This window comes from Notechis scutatus, chromosome 7, assembly GCF_049901735.1.
Source record: "Notechis scutatus isolate UNSWTSFEM ecotype Mainland chromosome 7, rNotScu1.2, whole genome shotgun sequence".
NCBI lineage: Eukaryota > Metazoa > Chordata > Lepidosauria > Squamata > Elapidae > Notechis > Notechis scutatus.
Window position 1 is genome coordinate 13,990,937 of NC_142015.1, and position 21,527 is coordinate 14,012,463.

At 41.8% G+C, this 21,527-nt stretch overlaps 1 protein-coding gene across 3 annotated transcripts in view; it reads left to right on the forward strand.

Moving 5' to 3' along the window:
- Positions 1–21,527, forward strand: part of LZTS1 (leucine zipper tumor suppressor 1) — a 50,955-nt gene that overhangs the window by 25,579 nt on the left and 3,849 nt on the right. For all 3 annotated transcript variants that reach the window (XM_087969988.1, XM_087969987.1, XM_026671358.2), the window contains exons 2-3: positions 15,781–16,274; positions 17,348–18,169. In XM_087969988.1, coding sequence (XP_087826114.1) covers positions 15,924–16,274; positions 17,348–18,169 — 1,173 coding nt within the window. In that variant the 5' untranslated portion in view covers positions 15,781–15,923. The remainder of the gene's footprint in view (positions 1–15,780; positions 16,275–17,347; positions 18,170–21,527) is intronic.

Here is a 21,527-nt window from a genome sequence, read left to right on the forward strand (position 1 = left end):
AGACCGCCTGATAGGTACCAGGCTAACACAGTGTGCCAGATTAATCAAGTTCCTAATTCTGTAGAAGAAATTAAAAGTATCCTAATAAGGAAAAAGAAAAATGGTATGCAGCAATGAATAAGGAACTGAATTCATTAAGAGATATGAAGGTGTATGAAAATGTCAAATTACCTGCAGGAAAGAAATCCATTGGCTGCAAATGGATATTTAAGGTAAAAATAGATAAAGATGGTAATTTAATCCATAAGGCAAGGTTAGTAGCCCAAGGTTTTAGGCAGAATGCTAATGATTATGATGAGGTGTTTGCACCTAGTCTTAAGGCAGCAACCTTGAGGGCAGCTTTAGTGTGGGCAGCTAGTAAAAACTATATAGTTAACCATCTAGATGTGGAAACTGCTTACTTGCACGCCCCATTAAAACATACTATTTATATGAATAAACCTGTTGGTATTAAAAGTGAAAATAAGGATAATAATGATTGTTGGTTGTTAAAGAAAAGCCTCTATGGTCTAAAACAATCAGGCTATGAATGGAACCAGTATATTGTAAAGGAACTAGACAATATAGGATTTAAAGCTGGTTTAGCCGATCCATGTCTGTTTAAGAGGGAGACAAATGGGAAAGTATCATTATTATTACTATTCACAGATGATATTGCATTGATAACTGAAACTAATGATGAAGCAAATAAAATAATAGCATCATTAGGAAAGAGTATAAAGATCAAGCAATTAGGGGAGATAAAGAAGTATCTCGGTTTGAATATAAAGAAAACAAGGAAAGGTTTTAAGATATCTCAGGAAGATAAGATAAGCAAATTGCTAAAAGATTACAAGATGGAGCTTTGTAAGCCAGCTAAGACTCCAATGAGTCAGGAGTTTAGCAACACTGATGAACAAAGCCCTGAGTTTGATAAGGTGATTTATCAATCTTTAATTGGTAGTTTGAGTTATATTAGTAATTGGTCTAGACCAGATATATCGTACTGCGTGAATCAGTTGGTTAGATTCAATTCTGCACCATGTGAAAGACACTGGATTGCAGCTAAGAGGATATTAAGATATCTTAAAAAGACAATGAATTATTCATTGTATTTAGAACCAAAGGGTGATTTAATTCTAAGTGCATATGCAGATGCTAGCTTTGCATCAGAAAGAGACACTAGAAAGTCGACTTCAGGAACAGCCATAATGCTGGGTAAGACATTAATAGGCTGGAAGTCAATAAGACAACAGCATATAAGTTTGTCTACTATGGAGGCAGAATTCTCCTGTTTATCATTGTTATGTACAGAGTTAATAATGTATAAACAAATGTTAATTGATATAGGTATAACTGTAGATTATCCTATAATTATACATGAAGATAATCAGGCAGCAATTCAAATGGCCACAAATATTGGAGTAAAAACAAGGAGCAAGCATACAGATCTAAGATACCTAAACGTGAGACAATCTGTAAGAAGTAAGATGATTCAACTAGAGTACTGTATGTCGGAGGACAATTTAGCTGATAATTTTACTAAAGCCCAAGGTGCCATTAAGCACCAGGAGAGTTGTGAAAATTATGGGGTTAGATTGTAAAGGTATTATATATTTATTTCACCCAAAAGGGGAGTATGTTAGGTATAACATTGATACCAAATATGGTTTGGGTGAATAAATATATAAAACTTAGATATCATGGTTTAAGTGCTTATCACTTTAAGCACAATGCAGCAGGCAATTAGCCGATTAAGGGTGCGGTTAGAAGTTACAATATAAGGAAGCATTAGAAGCAGGAAAGCTTACTGTCTGTAACTGTGACTTGCTGTAACTGTGTGCTGCTGCGACTAACTGTGATTACTGTCTGTGAGTGCCTGTGACTGAACTGTTATTGTTTGCTACTGTTTGCTGATTTACTGCGTAACTCTACTGAATATCCAGCGTTTGTTTCTCTGGAGAGTGAAACCGGAGGAGGAGAAGATATCTTTATCGGCTGATAAAGATATTGCAAGGACTCTTAACTTGGACTATACTAGTGAGTCTTACTGGATGGAAATACTGTGAATGACTTAATGGACTGAATGACAATGCTTAAACTCTAACTGGATTAAAAACTATTTAAACTACAAACAGTGTTTGTATTCAGTGTGTGTATACCTGGGCCCCTTCCGCTCTCCTTTGGTTGCCTGGCTTGACTACTGCTGAAATACTATGCTAGGGGTTAATCTCCAAACCCTAACACAACCATTCTAGGCTTTTGTGTATTTCAAGAGTCCAGTTGATGTGATGGGATGTCAATGCCATGAATTAAGGTGACCTCTTTCAGCAGCCATGGCCCAGAACTTGCCTTCAGAAGTTGTGAATGCTCCAACAGTGGAAGTTTTTAAGAAGAGGTTGGATAACCCTTTGTCTGAAATGGAACAGGCCTGAGGACTTCCTGCCTGAGCAGGGGGTTAGAGTAGAAGACCTCCAAGGTCCTTTCCAAGTCTGTTATTCTGTTATTCAGAAGGGTGTGGAAGGTAAAGGGCAGAGGAACTTATGCAGTCTGAGGTTGCAGAGTATTTTCTCTACTTTCTGTAACAGGAGAAAAACATATAGTAAGTGCCAATTTAGTTGTTAGTACACTGGCTGGACAATTACAGGGCAAGGCTCCCTGTAATTAAATAGGATGGAAAACAGCTCCTTTCTCTGGAGCATTTGATTTAGTCTCCCAGACATGCTTTTTTCCCCCTGCTCATAGCGAATGCAACTGATGGAAATGGGTTATAAATGCTTTGGGGATAAATTAGTGACAAAGCTGAGATTTAATGCACTCTGAACTCTACAGTGATAAGAAGGGGAGCATCCCTCGCAGTTGGAGTTAGTGGGAGTAAAGTTCCCTTGAGAAAGCTGCATCCATCCAGCTGTCCACGTGGATTTCTTTCATTTCTGTTTCCAACAGTGGGCATCTTCTCTTTTCAACTGATACCACAGTGAGGGATGTGCAAGTCCCAGCTTAATTTCCTTGTCTCGTACTTTCATAACTAAGATTGGTCAAATAATCCACAAACAGTTGGGTTTGCACAATAAATCCATAAACGGCGGACAGAAAGCCCCTTGTGGCTGGATTTGCAAAGATACTGAGTCAGAACTAAGCAAGCAACATGATAGCTAGTGATAATGGGGGAAATGAGGCATCGTTGGACCCAATGAGAACATTGTGAATTGATGCTGAAACATGCAGGGCACCACCACACAATGCTATAGGTGCAAAATTCACTGTGGCTGTAATTGCATGTGAGGTAATTTGAACTAATGTCATGATGAAATCTCTCTTTCAATTACTTGAACCGTGGTGTCACAGTGGTTAGAATGCAGTATTGCAAGCTACTTCTGCTGACTGCCAGCAATTTGATACTCACTGGCAACATTGACTCAGCCTTCCATCCTTCTAAGGTCAGTCAAATGAGGACCCGGATTGTTAGGGGCAATATGCTGACTCTGTAAACTGTTCAGATAGGGCTGTGAAGCACTGTGAAGTGATATTTAAGTCTAAGTATTGGCTAAGTAAGCTATTACTATTGCTACTTAGAATTTGCCTTTTCCTGTGAGAGAGATACAGTTTCCTATCTTCCCAGAGTGCTTGAGATTTACTTACTTTTTAAAAGCTTATGTTAATAGTGTTTTGAGCTTAGTTGGAAGTGGTAGGTGGGATTTTTCCCTATTTGTCCTGGGCCAAATTCTCTTCAGTGCTCACAGTTGAGAGAATGTGAAGTACAATAAACTTCCAGCTGTTAAGATATAATCATGTCTTAAGTGTTCTCCCTAACAAATGACAGCAGTTTGTAGTGTGTGTGTGTGTGTGTGTGTGTGTGTGTGTGCAGGCATGCAAGCAGAAGCACAAGCTTTATAATGCCACAACTGATGTTATTTTACTCCCATACTCAACATCCTTCTAGAGCAGTGGCCCCCAACCTTTTTTGTGCCGCGGCCCGGTACCGGCATCACAAAATGATCCACAGCCCGGTACCGGCATCAGCACGCATGACAAGGCAAGGCGAGCCGAGCGACCGACCAGCCAGCCGTCCCCCGCTTCTCCCCGCCACCTTCAACTCCTCCTTTGTACCTTTGTCAATGGGCTTCACTTCGGGACGGCTTCGGGATGGTCACTCGGCTCGCCTTGCCTTGGGTGCTGAAAGAATCCTCGTGCCTTAGTTTCGTTCGAAGCCCCCCCCCACTTCGATGAAACTAAGGTGCGAGGATTCCTTCAGGATCCAAACGCCGCTTTCCAACCGGAAAAGCTCACCCGGAAGCACTTTCTCGTCAAACAAGATGGCGGTGCCCAGCAAACCGGCGGCCCAGTAGGAAATGTTCCACGGACCGGTACCGGTCCACGGCCCAGTGGTTGGGGACCCCTGTTCTAGAGGATGTCAGCCGAATGAATGGAGATGATGAATTAGAATGAATGCGGTCTTGTGTAACGAAGATCTTTGTCCATGTGGAGAAACAATTAAGCCTCTGCCCTTTCAATGCGAGCTTGGCTGTATATTCTTCTCATGAATGCCCCACCAGAAGAAGATGAGAGAAGTCTATCTTGGCAGTTGCCAAGGTGAAGTCTGTTTTGGCTTCAATTTCTTATCACTTTGATGAAATTACTTGTCATCCCTTTAGTTCAAATATACAGATGTAGGATGAATCTTGCAGAGATTCCAAGATGTTCCAAAGATGTTGGGAAAGTAATTGGTGACACCTTGAAAGCTCTCATTCCTTTCCTTTTGGCCTGCACAGAGATTGTTGACTTATTTATTATGTAAAAGTTGCATTAAAGCAAACAATAATGGGGCGGGGAGGCATACTAAGGCCTGAAAAAAACCTTTAGTATTTATTGATTACGGAAATGTATATGGCCACCCAATTGGATTTTACATTGGACTTTTATTTCTGTAAACTAGCTGGAGTCAGTATGAATATACTGACTCCAGCTAGTTTACAGAAATAAAAGTCCAATGTAAAATCCAATACATTCACACTGCTCTGGTGACAACAATCAAGCCAACCACTTTATGGGTTCCATATCACTTTGGACTCCCAGGCCCATTGGCAAAACCACATCTTCAGGGTCTCTTGAAAGCATCTTATTTCTGCAAGGATGATGTCCCACAGGGAGGGCACCATCACAGAAAAGGGCTTCTTCTTGGTACCACCAGATGGACCTTTTTTAAGAGAAGGTACTGCTAACTTACCCTATCTCCCTGCTCTGTTGAGTTGGGTAGATATAAATGGGATCAGATGATCATTCAAAAAAACTTAGGCCCAGGCCATGTATCCATTTATATAATCAAAAAAGTTTTCTTAAAACCTCCTATGTTTCAGAATCTTTAGGTCCAAAGGAGGATTATCCTGAATAATAAAAAATAAAGTCTTCTTTGGATAAAGCTTGAATCAAAGGGACTTCATGGACATGTCCCTGTAATTTTCTTAACAGTATGAAGATGGTTTGTCACTTGCTTTTTCTCGGTTTGTTTTTTCAATTTCCCTGCATCTATTTCAATCCTAGCAGGATTCCTTTTGGATGATCTCCCATTCAAAAACTAACCAGATCTACTTAGGTTTCTGAAATTAGGCAAGAGTACAGGTAGTCCTCGACTTACAACAGTTCGCTTAGTGACCATTCAAAGTTACAATGACACTGAAAAAAGTGACTTATGAACATTTTTCATATTTATGACTGTTGCAGTATCCTCCTTGTCAATGATTTACATTCAGATTCTTGGCAACTGATTCACATTTATGACAGTTGCGCTGTGGCAGGGTCATGTGATCGCCTTTTGCAACCTTCTGACAAGCAAAGCCAAGGGGGAAGCCAGATTCACTTAATGATCGTGTAACTCATTTAACAATTGCAGTGATTCACTTAACAAATGTGGCAAAAAAAGTAAAATGGGGCAAAACTCACTTAATACATTTTTCACTTAGCAACATAAATGTAGGGGCTCAATTGTGGTTGTAAGTTGAGAACTATGTATATGTAAATACTTGAAATAATAAAGAGTTGGGTCAAAAGATAAATAAAATACAGCAGGTATGGGTGGTGATACTTACCATGTTTTCCCAAAATAAGATCCAACCAGAAAATAAGCCCTAGCATGATTTTTCAGGATGCTCGTAATAGCAATAGCACTTATACATATATACTGTTTCACAGTACTTTACAGCCCTCTCTAAGATGTTTACAGAGTCAGCCTATTGCCCCCAGCAATCTGAGTCCTCATTTAACTGACCTTTGGAAGGATGGAAGGCTGAGTCAAACTAATATAAGCCCTATCCCAAAAATAAGCCCCAGTTAAGATCATCAGCCCTCGGTGGGTAGGGTGGGCATGGCCACCACAGGAAGTGGTGAGTGTGTGGGGCTCCTGTGCCTCCTCCCCACCTCTGCCTGCTGCTCGGAGGGCTGGTCCAGCGGTTGCAATGCTCAGACTCATCTGCACTGTGTGGGCTACAGCAGTTGCTGCCGGACACCATTGGCCCCCTTGCGCTTGCTGCTTGTGTGCACTTCAGGGTGGGGCTCCTGATTGGACCAGGGCCAGGGAGGCGGGAGCTAATCCCTCGCCATTACCCTCATATGGTGCTTCCCTTAAAATAAGCCCTAATGCATCTTTTGGAGCAAAAAACAAAACAAAACCAGGTCTTACTTTTGGGGAAACACCAACAATATTTACCAACAATGACCATTTACAAAACAATTGTATGGATGCCACAGACAGTCTTGCACTGGTTAACTATTTTACTCATATGGTGCCAGACAATACAAGCTCCCTCTCTTTTTGTTTGTCTGATCCTACTTAGTTTTCTGAATGACAGCCTTTGTCATTCTTTTCCCACATGGTCGTTTGAGGTTGGCTATTAAGTGTCCAAAGGAGCTGAAGCATTCCCCTGCTATTTTTTGTTTTTGCCAGCTCTGATGCCAAATGTATTCCCATTTATTCTGTGGCATGGTCTTGACTATTCAGCTTGTATTTTATTTTCTGATATATTTTTTTGCCAATATGTAAGACAGAGCATTTATTTGTTGAGATTTGAAGTTGCCATTTGTTTGACCATTCTGATACATAGTCAAGATCTTTTTGAAGGGTATCAGTATTGTCTGTGGTATTGAACAGCGTTACATCATCAGTGAAGAGAACGCAGTTGCTCTTAATATGATCACAGAGGTCATTTATGTAGAGTATGAAGAGAGTTGGTCCTAGAACACTGCCTTGGGGGACACCACTATTGACAGGTACAGAATTTGATAGGACATTCCCAATTTTGACCATTTGTTCTCTGTTTGACAGGAACGCTTCTATCCAGTTATGTAGGTGTCCAGAGATACCATAAGATTTTAGTTTTAGGAGTAGCTTGTCGTGTACCACTGAATCAAAGGCTTTACAGAAGTCTATGTAAATTGCGTCTATTGCTTTGCCCTGATTGAATTGTATAGTCCATATGTTTTTGCAGTGTAAGAGTTGCAGATTACAGGATAGTTTTTTTCTGAAACCAAATTGTTTATTGGAGAGTAGGTTGTTTGTCTCTAAGTGGAGGATAATGGATTGGTTCATAATTGATTCCATGACTTTACAGGTGACGCAGCATAAGGAGATTGGTCTGTAATTTTCAACAAGGCTGGGGTCTCCCTTTTTGAAGATGGGGATGACCGTGGCTTGTGACCATAGGTTAGGCAAGGAGCTGATCCTGAAAGATTTTTCAAAGATTATGCTTAGAGGTTCTGCTATGGCAGTGGATAGCTTTTTTAAGAAGTAGGCACATATTCCGTCTGGTCCAATAGATAGAGATAGTTTTAGATTGCGTAGTGCTTTTTCTGTGCAAGCATAGGACCAATTTGGTGGTGATGTTGCCCACTTAATTTTAACAAGAGTTTACAGAATGAGGTAAATTTGAATAGGTATGTTGAAGTGCCCTTGGAAATAAGGAATAAAGGAAAAAAATTTTTTTATTTAGTTACTATTCAAAGTAACAGTGGCACTGAAAAGGTGACTTATGACCATGTTTCATACTTACAGCCATTGCAGCATCCCCATGGTCATATGATCAAAATTTAGATGCTTGGCAGCTGGTTCATATTTATGACGGGTGCAATGTCCCGGGGTCATGTGATTCCCTTTTGTGAACTTCTGACAAGCAAAGTCAATGGGGAATTCAATTAACAACCATGTTACTAACTTAACAAATACAGTGATTGACTTCACAACTGAGGCAAGAAATGTCATAAAATGGGGCAAACTCACCGAACAAATGTTTCACTTAACTACATAAATTTGGGGCTCAATTGTGGTTGTAACTCAAGGACTGCCTATATTGGCAAGAAAGATAATCAGTTGGGAATAAATGGGTCTTTTCATTTTCCAACAAAGCCTTCTAAGCCCACTCATTACCCCTTTGCTGGAGCCAGAGGGAAAATGAGCTCTCTCAAAATGTTCCCACTCAGTCATCTAAGTTTAATAGCTTGCAGTTCATGGTTTTGCATCTTCTCCCTTTGAGATGCTAATGGTTATTACTTCATTAACTGCAAAATGTAATATAAGCTGATTCTCTAAGCAAGCAAAATCCCTCAAAATCTCTGAGTGAGACACAGGACATCTGCCCTGAAATTCTACTCTATATGTGTCATTCCAGTTGGGGAGATATCAGCATTCTGGCATTTGTGATGCTGCACAAAAATGAGCAGTGGGGCTTCCAGTGACCTTCTAACAAGTCCCTCATATGCCCCCATTATCCTGTTCCCCTCCCCTCCCCCATTGATTAATTTAGTTAACAAGCTCTTTAATATCTTGTTAAGGCTCATCCAGCTGGAGGCAGTTCTCGTCTTGAAACCCAGAGAATGGTTCCAGGCCTTCCCCTTTTGTAATAACTGGCTTGCTCCACTGCCAGGTGCTTTCCTGGCATTAGTGCCTCTCGAGTTGCAAGACTCCCATATGCTAAGAGCCAGCCTGTGTTTGCCTGCCAGGCAAGGAAAAAATGCTTGCAAATCTGAGCATTGTTTGTTACTCTGGGGCAGAAGTGGCCCATGGATGCCCACATGCCATCCTTTCCCATTTGCATTCTAATAACTGGGCTGTGTCCCATTTCCTTTACCGTTCTCCAGATTCTGGACCACTCTTGAAGGTCAATATTCCACCGCCTGGAGATTCGCCAGTCCCTCAAGCAGATGGCACAAAGCAACCATCCACTTGCTCTTCACTCCAGTTAATGAACAAGTTTCTGTCTAATTGAATTTCATCCCACCAATCGGGCCAAGCCATATTGTGTAATGTTTAAAGTCCACCATTATTAAAAAAAGAAAAAGACTGGAAGAAAAAGAACCATATCTGTTCCGGAGTAGAAAGACAACATGGTTGTGGTAGCGCAGTGGTCAGAATGCAGTATTGCAGGCTAATTCTGCCAACTGTCAGCAGTTTGATTCTCACTGGCTAAAGGTTGACTCAGCCTTCCTTCCTTTCAAGGTCAGTAAAATGGGGATCCAGATTGTTGGGGGCAATATGCTGACCCTGTAAACCACTTAGGGCTGTAAAGCACTGTGAAGTGGTATTTAAGTCTAAGTGCTATTGCTATTGCTATGGTATCTGAAACCAGCATAGGTCATCTCCGTGGTAGGAAAGATAGAATTGTATATGGGGGGAGGGGAGTGGAAGAGTCTCTTGAAAGGCAGCATATGTTGTACGGTAGTCCTCGACTTGCAACCATTCAAAGTTCCAATGGCATTGAAAAAGTGGCTTGCAACCATTTCAGCATTCCATGGTCATGTCAGAAGTAGGACATTTGGCAACTGGCATATATTTATGATGGTTGAGCATCCCAGGGTTACGTGATTGGTATTTCTGACCTTCCCAGCTGCTTCCAAGAAGCAAAATCAACGGGGAAGCTGGATTTGCTTAAGAATTGCAGTGATTCGCTCACTAATGTGACAAAAAAGGTTGTAAAATCAGGCATGATTTACTTAGCAGTGGAAATCCTGATCCCAGTTGTGATCATAAGTCAAGGACTATCTTTATCCCAAGTGTACCAGGCTGCATTTTGTTCATTGTGTAGATATGCATCTCTTTTTCGTTTCTATGCTAGGCTTTTTTGTATAGCATAAAATCTTAACATATATTTATACAACTTAAAAAACAAAATATAAAACAAATCCAAATAAAAGGAAGGCTATCAACCCTGAAAGCCCATAACCAGTATTATGAGAAGCAAGCCAGATATTAAGAGGAATAAACAAATGATTTCAGCATAGCCAAAGTTGCCTCTTAATTGAGTGATACATATTGGTTTCTATATAAATATTTGCTGTGTATGCATTTTGACGTAATGAAGCATTTATAAAATAATTGATGTGGCTGGCTGACTAAAGCCAAATTTTGTTGCTTTTTCAACATCCCCAATGAAGAATTACCCAATCCAGCATTCCAGCTTTATTTTCTTCTCCATCCAACTCAAAAATATGTCCATCCATTCAAAATTATCTCCATGCCTTTGTTCAGCTGAAAGCCTAACAGATCTATCCTTTTTCCCCAGGACCTTCTTGCAATCCTGGTGGATGCTTTCCAGACCATTCGTTGCCTGCATGCATTTTTAGACTTCATGGAGCATTTGGTTACTTGAAGATTAAAGGGAACTATCTATTAGAATCTGCTAATTGGCAGCAGTGAAAAGCAGAACAGAGGCTTGGGTTGGGTTGGAAGCTGAAAACCTGTCTTCACAAGTGGGCGAGCAGAATCTGTGCCCTGCCATTTCCTCTACATAATGTTATTTCTGCCATCAGTCGCAGATACCCTTTTCCTTTAAGTCTCCATGCAATCTTTGTTCTCTCCCACACAGACCTCTGCAGCTGCTTGGCTGGAAAATGTTTGTTTTCTAACTGGAGGTGGATGAAGGCATGGAGGAGGAGGAGGAAGAGGAGGAAGCTCATATTTTCTACCTGTGCTTATCTCCTTGGAACTTGAATGTTGCTTCTGTGGAGAAAGCAGGTTAAGAATCCACTAGGAAGATAGGACCACTCAATTTTCACCTCCATGGCCAGCAAAAACTAGGGAACCTAAAGTAGTTAGTTTTGGGCACATTAATGATCCATCACCATGTAATGGTAGCATCAGTTCCAGATTTCTACGTATGCATCAGGAAAAATACATTCCTCTACTTTCAGGCCAAGACACGTTGGAATTGCAAGGAACACTATCTTTTTCACCCCAAGAAAATAATATTACCTGTGCTCCAAGCATTTTCTGAACTATGAGAATGATAATAACATACTGTGTGCTTTTCATACCACTTGCATTCAAGATCGCTCCTCCAGACATTATTTGTAATTAGGTCCCACTTCAGTAGTTGAGATAGGTCAAAAAAGTGCAGGAAAATATAAGGAAAGCAAGGGGATTATTAACTTGGTTGAGCCCAGCTTACAAGATCTATTGAAACAAAAACAAAAAATTCAAAAAGCTGGGGGAAATTGTTTCTGCTGGAGGAAAACGGTTCAATGCCCCATCTCCTTCTTGAAATTACCTGATTGTTATCAGCCCCTCTCATTTTGCTTGTTTGCTTTTTTTTTAAAAAAATTACATGTTAATTGCAAATATGGCTAATGTGTCTACATGATCCTTGGGCTACTTCCCCCCATGGAAGTCCATCAATATTATGTATTATCTGCCTTGCAAAACATTTGTATTCTATATGAATTCATGAATCTGCCTTATGATGAGTGCTAGCCCAAGATAGTTCACCTCATGGATTGAACTACATATTGCCTATCACAAACTCATTGCATTTATAGATTGATTAAAGATTCATTTATGAATCTTTCATAGGCAGCATCTTTTATCACACTGAAGGATGGAAGTGTAGTTTCAGTGGCAGAAAGCAATGGTCAAGTGTGGTTATCTTGGTGGAATTTCCAGCTAGACTTGGAGGGTGCTGTTAAGAGGGGGCCAAGCTTAGAGTCCCTTCAAGCAGCACAGGCCTGACCTCATCCAAAAATCACTTATCTGACCATTCCCAGGGGAATGCATTCAATCTAGTGAGATTCTTGTAAAACAGGTGACTAACAATAAAGCTTCTGCTTGAGACTGTCCTCTGTTCTGATTGTTTGCTCCTATACCTGTGCTTATCTCCTTGGAACTTGAACTTCTGTGCTTTACAGACCTCTCTACAGTGGCCCCAACAATCTGGATCCTCTTTTTACTGATCTTGGAAGGATGGACGGCTGAGTCAATCTTGAACCAATCAGAATCGAACTCCTGGCAGTGGGCATAGTCAGCCTGCAATACCGCATTCTAATCACTGCACCACCACAGCTCTTGTGCTACCGCAGCCCTGGTTCAGTATGGTCTATATTGACTGATATGGTCCTCCATCACTTCCAATGGACTCCTTTTCTCTTCCCTGAGAGAAATAACATGCAATAGTATTTAATATGCAGAACCATGCTTCACTAAGTTCTTTCCAAAGTTCAGTGCTATACAGGCCCATGAGCGTTATCTTCAGCTCTTCAGGTCTGCAGAACGAAATCTTTACTAGCCCTCCCTAGATATGCAGAGAGAGTATGCTTCATGATACATATCCTGCACTCAGTGATTAGTTCTTTACCTTAGTCATAGGCAAGTGGGATGTTGAAATGTATTTTAATATAAGTAGCTCGGGTTGGTAGCTTGGCTGTTGGTCTGAGCTCCGAGCTTGGCAATTTGTTTGCAAACATTTCATCACCATTCGACATCATCAGTGCACTTTGAATTGTGCTCATCTGTCAGAGCACTGGTCTTTAAATGCTTTTTTATGTGATGCAAATTAGTGTAGATGTTTGTTTGGCTACTTTACTTTTGAATCATGGTCTGACTTTGGACTGTTTGATTGATTGGCTGGTTGTTGTTACTAAGGCATAGTCTTTGGTTTTAAATACCGTCTGTGTGATGTTTGCCACCAATATGTCTGTTTATTGACTTATTGGTGGAAAACCAGTCAATAAATATTGACATCGATCCAGTCCACGAACAAGATTGCTCGCTGTCTAAAGTGCTTTAAAGAACAAATGCCCCCACTACACAATACCAAAATCACAATCCATCAGTTCATAAGAAAATCGGACCATGACTGTGTGTAACAACAACTAGCCATTCAAACAGACCGAACCATGACGCAGCAGTTTCCGAACAAACAGCACTAATTTACATCACACAGACGGTACTTAAAACCAAAGACCATGCCTCAGTAATAACAGCTAGCCAATCAAACAGTCCAAAGTCAGACCATGACTCAGAAGTAGCAAACAAACAACATCTACACTAATTTGCATCATAAAAGGCATTTAAATAGCCCTGCGATTTAGTTCCCTTATGGTTAAACTGGGAGAAAATTAAGAGACAATGTTATTTGAAAATCCCAGTTTGGTTATCAACTATTGAAGCTTTTCTTATCCTATAACATACAAGAAGGAACAAACAGTTAGATATGGGGAAAATATTGGATGAAAAGGGTGAACTTAAATCTATACAAAAACTAGAGGAACAAGGTATAAAGATGAATTGGTTTTCATATGCGCAAATACACTCAAGGTATGTTAAAGATTCTAAAATAAAGGGATTTTATGATAAATTGACTGACTTAGATAAGATTTTGACAGGTATTGATGAAAAAGTGATTAAAAAATTATATGGTTATTTACTGGAAATTAAACTAGAGGAAGAACAAGTTAAAGAAACTATGATTGCTTGGGGGAAGAATTTTGGATATGGGATTGATTTAGAGAAATGGCAAAAATTGTGGTCTCAAAATTATAAAATGACAATGTCAACAGCATATAAAGAGAATCTGTATAAGATGTTTTACAGGTGGCATTTCCCCCCCGACAAGAATAGCAAGAATGTTCAAGAATAAATCTGAAAAATGCTGGAAATGTCATCAGATACCTGGCTCATATTACCATATGTGGTGGACTTGTGAGGATGCTAGAAAATATTGGACTAAAATTCGCATATGGTTGGAAAAAATGACAAAGAAACATATAGATTTAAAACCAGAGATTTTTTTATTGGGAATCTTACCTGATACATACAATAAAAATTTGAAATATTTGATTGTAAATGTGTTGACAGCGGCTAGGATTGTATTTGCTAAAAATTGGAAGAGTGAGAAAATACCATCACAGGAAGAAATTATTAAGAAAATATTGGAATGTGCTGAAATGAGTAGATTGACATTTGAAATTAGAGAACAAGAAGATAAACAATTTTATGAAATTTGGGACCTTTTCTATCAATGGCTAGATAATAAAATATAATAATAGAATATTTAGAACTTTAGGAAACAATGAATACATATTTCCTTTTTTTCTTTGATACTATCTTTATAAAATTTTACTAAGATAGACTTGGTATGACTTTATGATTTGCTATAAAATAAATTAAGTAAACTATAGTTATCTCGTTAAAGTATGAATTAATAAATTATAGTCAAATGATTGTTTAATAATGATATCAGGCTATATAATTGTTGATTGATAATATGAGCTATTATGTAATATAATTACAATGGAGACTATGAAATGGATGCACAAAAAAAAGTGGTAAACCAACCGATACACTGTCTGTAAACTCATGAAGGAAAGGATGATGTTTTCATGTTTTATGTGTTTTTGTCTGTTGTTAAAATTAATAAAACTGTTTTAAAAAAAAAAAAAAAAGGCATTTAAAGACCAGTGCTCTGACAGACGAGCACAATTCAAAGCACACTGGCGATGTCTCCTTGAATGGTGATGAAATGTTTGCAACCAAACTGCCAAGCTCAGAGCTCAGACCAATAGCCCAAGTAGAATATAAATCTAATAAATTAAAGAATTGATAAAAAAATAATATGGTGGCCTGAAATACTTTTTTAAAGAGTTGCTTCATGGCAGGAGACATGTATGCAGAAACTATTATTGCCCACCAGGGATAAGAACCTACCAGTTGTTAAATGTCTGGATATTTTCTGTCATCCAGGTCATGGTTGTCCCAAAGGTGCTTTAAAAGACAACTAGACTTTTCCTTAAAGCAGTGGTGGTATTCTACCAGTTTAGCTGAACCGGTAGCTCTGAGGATCATCTGTGAGCAAACCAGTCCACTCTGACAATCAGCTGCTGGGCCCATCTGCCCCATCTGTATTCTGACGTTTTTTTCCTGGTTTTGAAGCTCAGCTGCTTCACACAACACAGTGGATTGCTGCGCGTCAGCTGTTGAAGACACAGGGAGAGTGCAGGATTGCAGGAGAAGGTTAGTAGCAAACCCTCTGCATGCATGCATGCAAAGCGCACCCATCAAGCCACTCCCACAGAACCAGTGGTAAAAAAAATTGAATTCCACCACTGTCTTAAAGATGTTTCGCTTCTCATCCAAAAAGCTTCTTCAGTTCTGACTAAAGTGAAGTAGGTTCTGAAGTGTCAGGATTGAAGAATCTTCTTGGATGAGAAGCATGTAATCTTCAAGGAAAAACAAAGTCCAATTGCCTTTTGAAACAACCTTTGGTACTTCCAGGTGTTACCGACTTAAAACTTTTAAGTGCTCCAGTAGCTCCCCATCACTGTTGTAGACCACAATTGAATAGGATTCTGTGGGTTCCATCACTTTCTTATTATTTTTCATCATTTAGCCTGCTGAATTTACAAATTTGCAATCATTTTACTCTTGCTTGAAGGCATTGCAATTTCTATCCTAACTTCAGGCAAGTCCACAGTGTCTTGTTTTTAAGGAGAGTTATTAGCTGCCTTTTTCTCATTTAGTTTCATGTTCTTTTCTTATCCTCTCAGGATTGCGGCTTTTTGGCACAGCAAGACTTTGGCTATGACCACACCACCCTTGCCTCCCATCAGTCAGGCCAGCCTTGTAAAAACCAGTCCTTGGACAATATCCCTCGGACAGTCTCTTTCCTTCTCTATTCAAGGTTATAATCATGGGAAGTGTCAGTAGCCTTATCTCTGGACACAACTTCCACAGTAAGCATTGTCGGGCTTCTCAGTACAAGCTGCGTAAGTCATCCCAGCTGAAGAAGCTGAACAGGTACTCTGATGGTCTGCTGAAGTTCAGCTTCTCTCAAGAAACTGGCCACAAAGGCAATAAGTCCAGCTCCAAAGGCAATAAGAACGAGGACTTCTTTTACATCAAAGTGAACCAGAAGGCACACCGAACAGACTATGCACCACTCTCCGGTGGTGAGCTGGAAGGTCAGGCTGGGACAAGTAGTGTGGATTATGGTACCCCAACACCCTCCAAACTGAAGCCAGGTTCCAATCAGCTGGAACTAGTGAGTTGTTAAACTTGATCACTATAATTAAGGAGCAGGAAATTGGTAGCCCAAACATATGTAAGACTCCAGGGTCTCCCATCCCTTCTGTAGACTTCAGAGCCCTCGTTAATCAGCTTGATTGGAAAACCAATTTCCAAGTATTTTGAAGACGCATATGGAAACTATATGACCTAAAGTGGCCATATCAACATTAAAAAAAAATTGTAGTCTTTACTCTTCAAACTATATTAAGGGCAGCCTCTGTATAAGGACCTCTTTTGGTCTTTTTAATCAAATTATGATGTGGTAATATCCTCATATTTATCCCATGGGTCAGTCAGTCATTCAAACAACACAAGCTGACTATTGAATTAACTAGTTTTCTGAATTTGTATAATCTGAATCTTTAATTTAAATAGATGGGCTAGATTCAAATATAATATTCTAGGCAGTTAAAAAAACTTTTAAAATTACTTGGCCCAGCATGCTGTGTAAACACAACAACTGCTTCATTTGAGAAGTCTACAAACAGGATTTGAGGTATAAAGGGCTGGAGGGGAAAACTTTCAAAAATGTAAGGATGAAAAAATTAAAAATGCAAAAGAAAACAGCAGTGCTTCCCCATTCTCATCCAATCAAAATCAAGCACCACCTGTTTTTAACACGTAGGAAACCAGTGGTAGTACAGGTAGTCCTCAAGTTACAACCATAATGGTGCCTGTCTATCATGGTCATAATTTGTGATGGCCGTAAATCAGATCACCCATGTGATCAACCTGATTTTGTGAACTTTTTTGTGTGGTTGGTGAGCAAACACCATATTTGTTAAATGAACCAGTAGTTCTCCATAGGCCATTTTTTTCAAAAATCAGAAATATTCCTTTAACAAACATGGTCACATGGCTGTGGAACTCTACAAATAGCCATAAATTCAGTGCAGTTGCATGTGACTGGAGTCGGCAGGGTTGACCATCATAGCTTCAAAATTGGGTTGGAAGTACTCTTAGGAAAGGCCATTGTAACTTCAAACCATTGCTAAGCAACTGGTCACATAGAGGAAATTGCATTAACTATTTTCTCCTTCTCCCCAGGCTACAGAGAAGAGTGTGGCAAGGGCCACTGCTTTCAAATCAGTTATCCCTCACTCAAATACAGTTCTCCATTCTTCTCCTGATCACAGCAATGCTGCTCAGCAGTTCCCAACCCAAGACAAAGCCAAAGATCTGGAGAGTAAGCATGCTCTTTGTTCTGGAGGACTTTCAGACTCGGGGAGAAACTCTATGTCCAGCCTGCCTACACACAGTACAGCCAGCAGCTACCAGCTGGACCCCTTGATTACTCCTGTTGGCCCCATTAGCCGATTTGGAGGCTCTGCTCACAACATTACTCAGTGTGCCATCCTTCAGGAGAGTAACATGATGAGCTTGAAAGCTCTGTCTTTCTCCGATGGGGGCACCAAGATCCTCAACCCGGGCAAGTCTTCCACTCATCCCCATATGACTGAGAACAATGTTTGTGTTCGTTCACCCATCTCCACAGAGGAGTCCGCCATTCAGGAGCTGGAGCAGAAGCTGATGGAGCGGGAGGGTGAACTGCAGGAGCTCCAGTGCAGCTTTGAAGAGAAAGAGATCACCTCCTGCCAAAGCTACGAAGAGAAGCAAAGGCGTTGCCGGGAGGAGATGGAAGGGTTGAAGCAGAAATGCAACAGCAAACTGAAGCAGACATCACAGAAGAACCAGCGGGCGCAACAACTCTTGCAACTGCAGGTGTTCCAGCTGCAGCAGGAGAAGAAGCAGCTGCGAGAGGAGCTGTCCAACTTGATGAAGGAGCAGGACCTTCTGGAGAACAAGCTGAGGACCTACGAGAAAGAGAAGACCACCTTTGCTCCTGCACTAGAAGAAACACAGTGGGAGGTAAGACTCTACTGCACTTTAGTAAAGGGGAAACCTGTTCCAGTCTTCTGTATTGTTTAGTTAAAATTAAAGATAAATGTAAAAGTTTCCCCTGTCTGATCATGCCCAACTCTAGGAGGCTGTACTCATCTTCATTTCTTAGCTGAGGGAGGCAGTATTGTCCAAAGACATTTCCGTGGTCATGTGGCCAACATGACTATATGCTGAAGGATATATAATATACAGAACACTGCTACCTTCCCATCAAAGTGGTGCCTATTTCGATACTCACATTTGCATGCTTTCGAACTGCTAGGTGGGCAGGAGTTGGGGCAAGGATGGGAGCTCACCTGCTCATGTGATGCTCAGGTCTTGAACCCAGACTGTCAGCTTTCCAGCTGGCAAGCTCAGCGTCTTTAAACTCTGAGCCATCCTGCTCCCTTAGTTAAAATTAATACCGGTCTAAAAATGTTTTAGTAGAAAACAAAGACGTATGATGGTGATGCTAGATGTAATTCCCAAAACAGAGATGTCACAGCCTTTGAATTGCCATATGTTGCCTGCTGTCAGACTGTGCTCCCTCTAAATCCCAAGAAAAAAATACTCGGACTCCATGGTGTAGAGCAGAATTATTCTTTTACTGGAAGATAAAGTGGAAACGACAGAGCCAATTCCGAAACTAAGAAATTGGCGGGTAGAACACATATACAAAGGAATAGAATTGCTCCCACCCCCCAAAGTTCAGATGATTCTTCCAATTAAAACTTCTGAATATGATCATGTGGTCATCTCCAGGTGGTGATGAGGCTATTGTCCATGTCTGGGTGTTTCAGTACTGGTTCTGCAGCAAAAAGTCTTTTAAGCTTTTCAAATGCAGCTTGGCACTCCATGGTCCAATTCAACGGTTGGCTGGGCTTTGGTTTTAATTCCCCCTTTGTTTTCAGGAGGTTGGTGATGGGCATGGCTATTTTAGCAAAGACGGGATGAATTGCCGATAGAAGTTGGCAAATCCAAGAAAACTTTGAAGTTGTTTACGGGTTCTCGGTGGGGCCCAGTCCAATACAGCTCGCACTTTCTCTGGGTCCATCTCAATGCCCTCGGGGAGATCGATATCCCAAATAGTCGATTTTTTTCTTGATGGAACTCACACTTGGACAGTTTGGCGTACAATTTGGCTGCCCTCAGCTTGTACAACACAGAGCGTACCAATTTCACATGTTCGTCTCTGGTCTCCGTGTAGATGAGAATATCATCAAGGTAGACTAGAACCCCTTTGTATAAATGTTCGTGAAGCACTTGATTGATCATTTGCATGAAAACAGCAGGCGCCCCTGTAGGCGAAAGGAAGAACATTGAACTGGAAACAACCCATCGGGCAGTTGAACTGCAGTCTTCCACTCGTCCCCCTCTTTAATCCGGATTCGATGTCGCCTCCCATAAGTCCAACTTTGTGAAAATCTTCCCTTTTGCCAAGTGGGCTAACATGTCCTTCATCAGAGGGAGGGGGTACACGTTCTCCACAGACACTGCGTTCAGGTTTCTGTAATCAACCACCAGGCGTTTGGCACCATGTTTCTTCTCGCGGAACATCACAGGGGCCGCCACTCGAGGTCTGGCAGGTGTGATGAAACCACGCTTCAGGTTCTTGTCGATAAACGCTCTCAGTTCTTCCAGATCCCCGGTGTCATCGAATACAGCTTCGGTTTTGGGAGCGTCACCCCGGTAGAAATTCAATACTGCAATCGGTTGACCGATGGGGAGGGAGCTCGTTGGAAGCCTCTTCACTAAACACCTTTCTTAAGTCCCAGTACTCCTTGGGATTTTCTCCTCCCCCTCCACGCGTTCGAGCCCCTGCGGAAGCTGCCTCGGCCGGCACTTGCGGTTTCGGATGGCATTTCTCCTCCCCTTCTGGATAGTGTTGCTCCTCCCCTTCCGGTGGCCGATCGGTGCGGATGCGTATCCACCCCTCTCTCCAGTTCACCTGGGGATTCCACTTCCGAAGCCAGGGTAATCCCAATATTAGAGGCTGTTCCATCCCAGGGGCCACAATAAAACATAGGATCTCGCGGTGAGTTCCCATGGTCATCTCTAAGGGTTCCGTTATAAAACGTGCTGGGCAACCTCCCGCCACAGATCCATCCAGTTGACAGAAAGCTATGGGCGTTCTTAAAGTTATCAGTCCAATGCCCAGATCCTTAACTACTTTCATGTTAATTACGCACCTCGTGCACCCCGAGTCCAATAAGGCCAACATCTCTCCCTCGGCCCCAGAGGTAGGCTCCCTTAACTTTATGGGGATGGTCATGGGCCCTTGGTTAGGACTTACCGGGACGTCATCTTCCGAGTCGGTCTTGCTCTCATCAAGTGGGGTTGGAGGTCCCAGCTCCTCTCCTGCCTGAAAAGCGACCTCTACAACCTCTCTCGTCTTCAGCCCGGTTTCGCAAGGCTTGGCTGAGGGGTTTTCGGGCTTCCTCCCTGGGCCCCGTGTTTTTGGTGGGTCCGACTTGACCCGGCAATCCGCCATCCGGTGGCCCTCCTTCCCGCAACAGAAACAGGCTGTGGTCTTGGCCCTTGCCACCATCCCTCCCCTTTGGGAGGTGGAGGTCTCTCGGAAACGTGGGGGGAGTGGTTTTCTCCAGATTGGACCTCCTCTGCATCTGCTTCGAGTTAGATCAATATCCACCTCTTCCGCCAGCAAGTACCACGACTGCAAATCACGTGGGTCCCTTCGGGAGATGCACATGTGGTATACATCTTCATTTAAGCCATCTTTGTAGGCTTCTACTAGGGCCCCTTGGGACCAACCTCGGAGGTGGTATGCCAGCTGCCTGAACTCTTGAGTGTAGTCTGTAACCGATCTTCCCCCTTGGGTTAGAGTCTTCATTCTGATTCTAGCCCTTCTCTCTGCCAGGGGGTCTTCAAACCTTCTCCTCAATGCAGTCATGAAAACATTGAGGTTTCGCAGTTGGGGGGAGTTATCATTGAACAAAGTCACCACCCAGTCTGCTGCCAACCCTTCCAGGGTTCTGGTAACACATCTCACTTTGGCTGCTTCAGAAATGAACTCCCTTTCAAATTCTGCCATATAACTTCCAACTTGTACCAGGAAAAAACCCAAGTCTCTGGGATTTCCTCCAAATTTCACATCTAAGGGAGGCAGGTGGCGTCTTCCAGGAACCACACCTATTGCTGGGGCTCCCTGGGCGGCGGCAGGCGGCTGCGCCGGCGTAGGCTGGGCTAGGGGGGTGGGGGTAGCTCGACTTCCCCGGGCTGACCTTGCTCCCTCTTCCCCCTCATACCTTGGAGCCGTGCCGGGCTTTTCAGAAACGTCCATAAGGAATTTGCCGCCTTGATCCAGCCTGCATTCCATCTCCTCCCC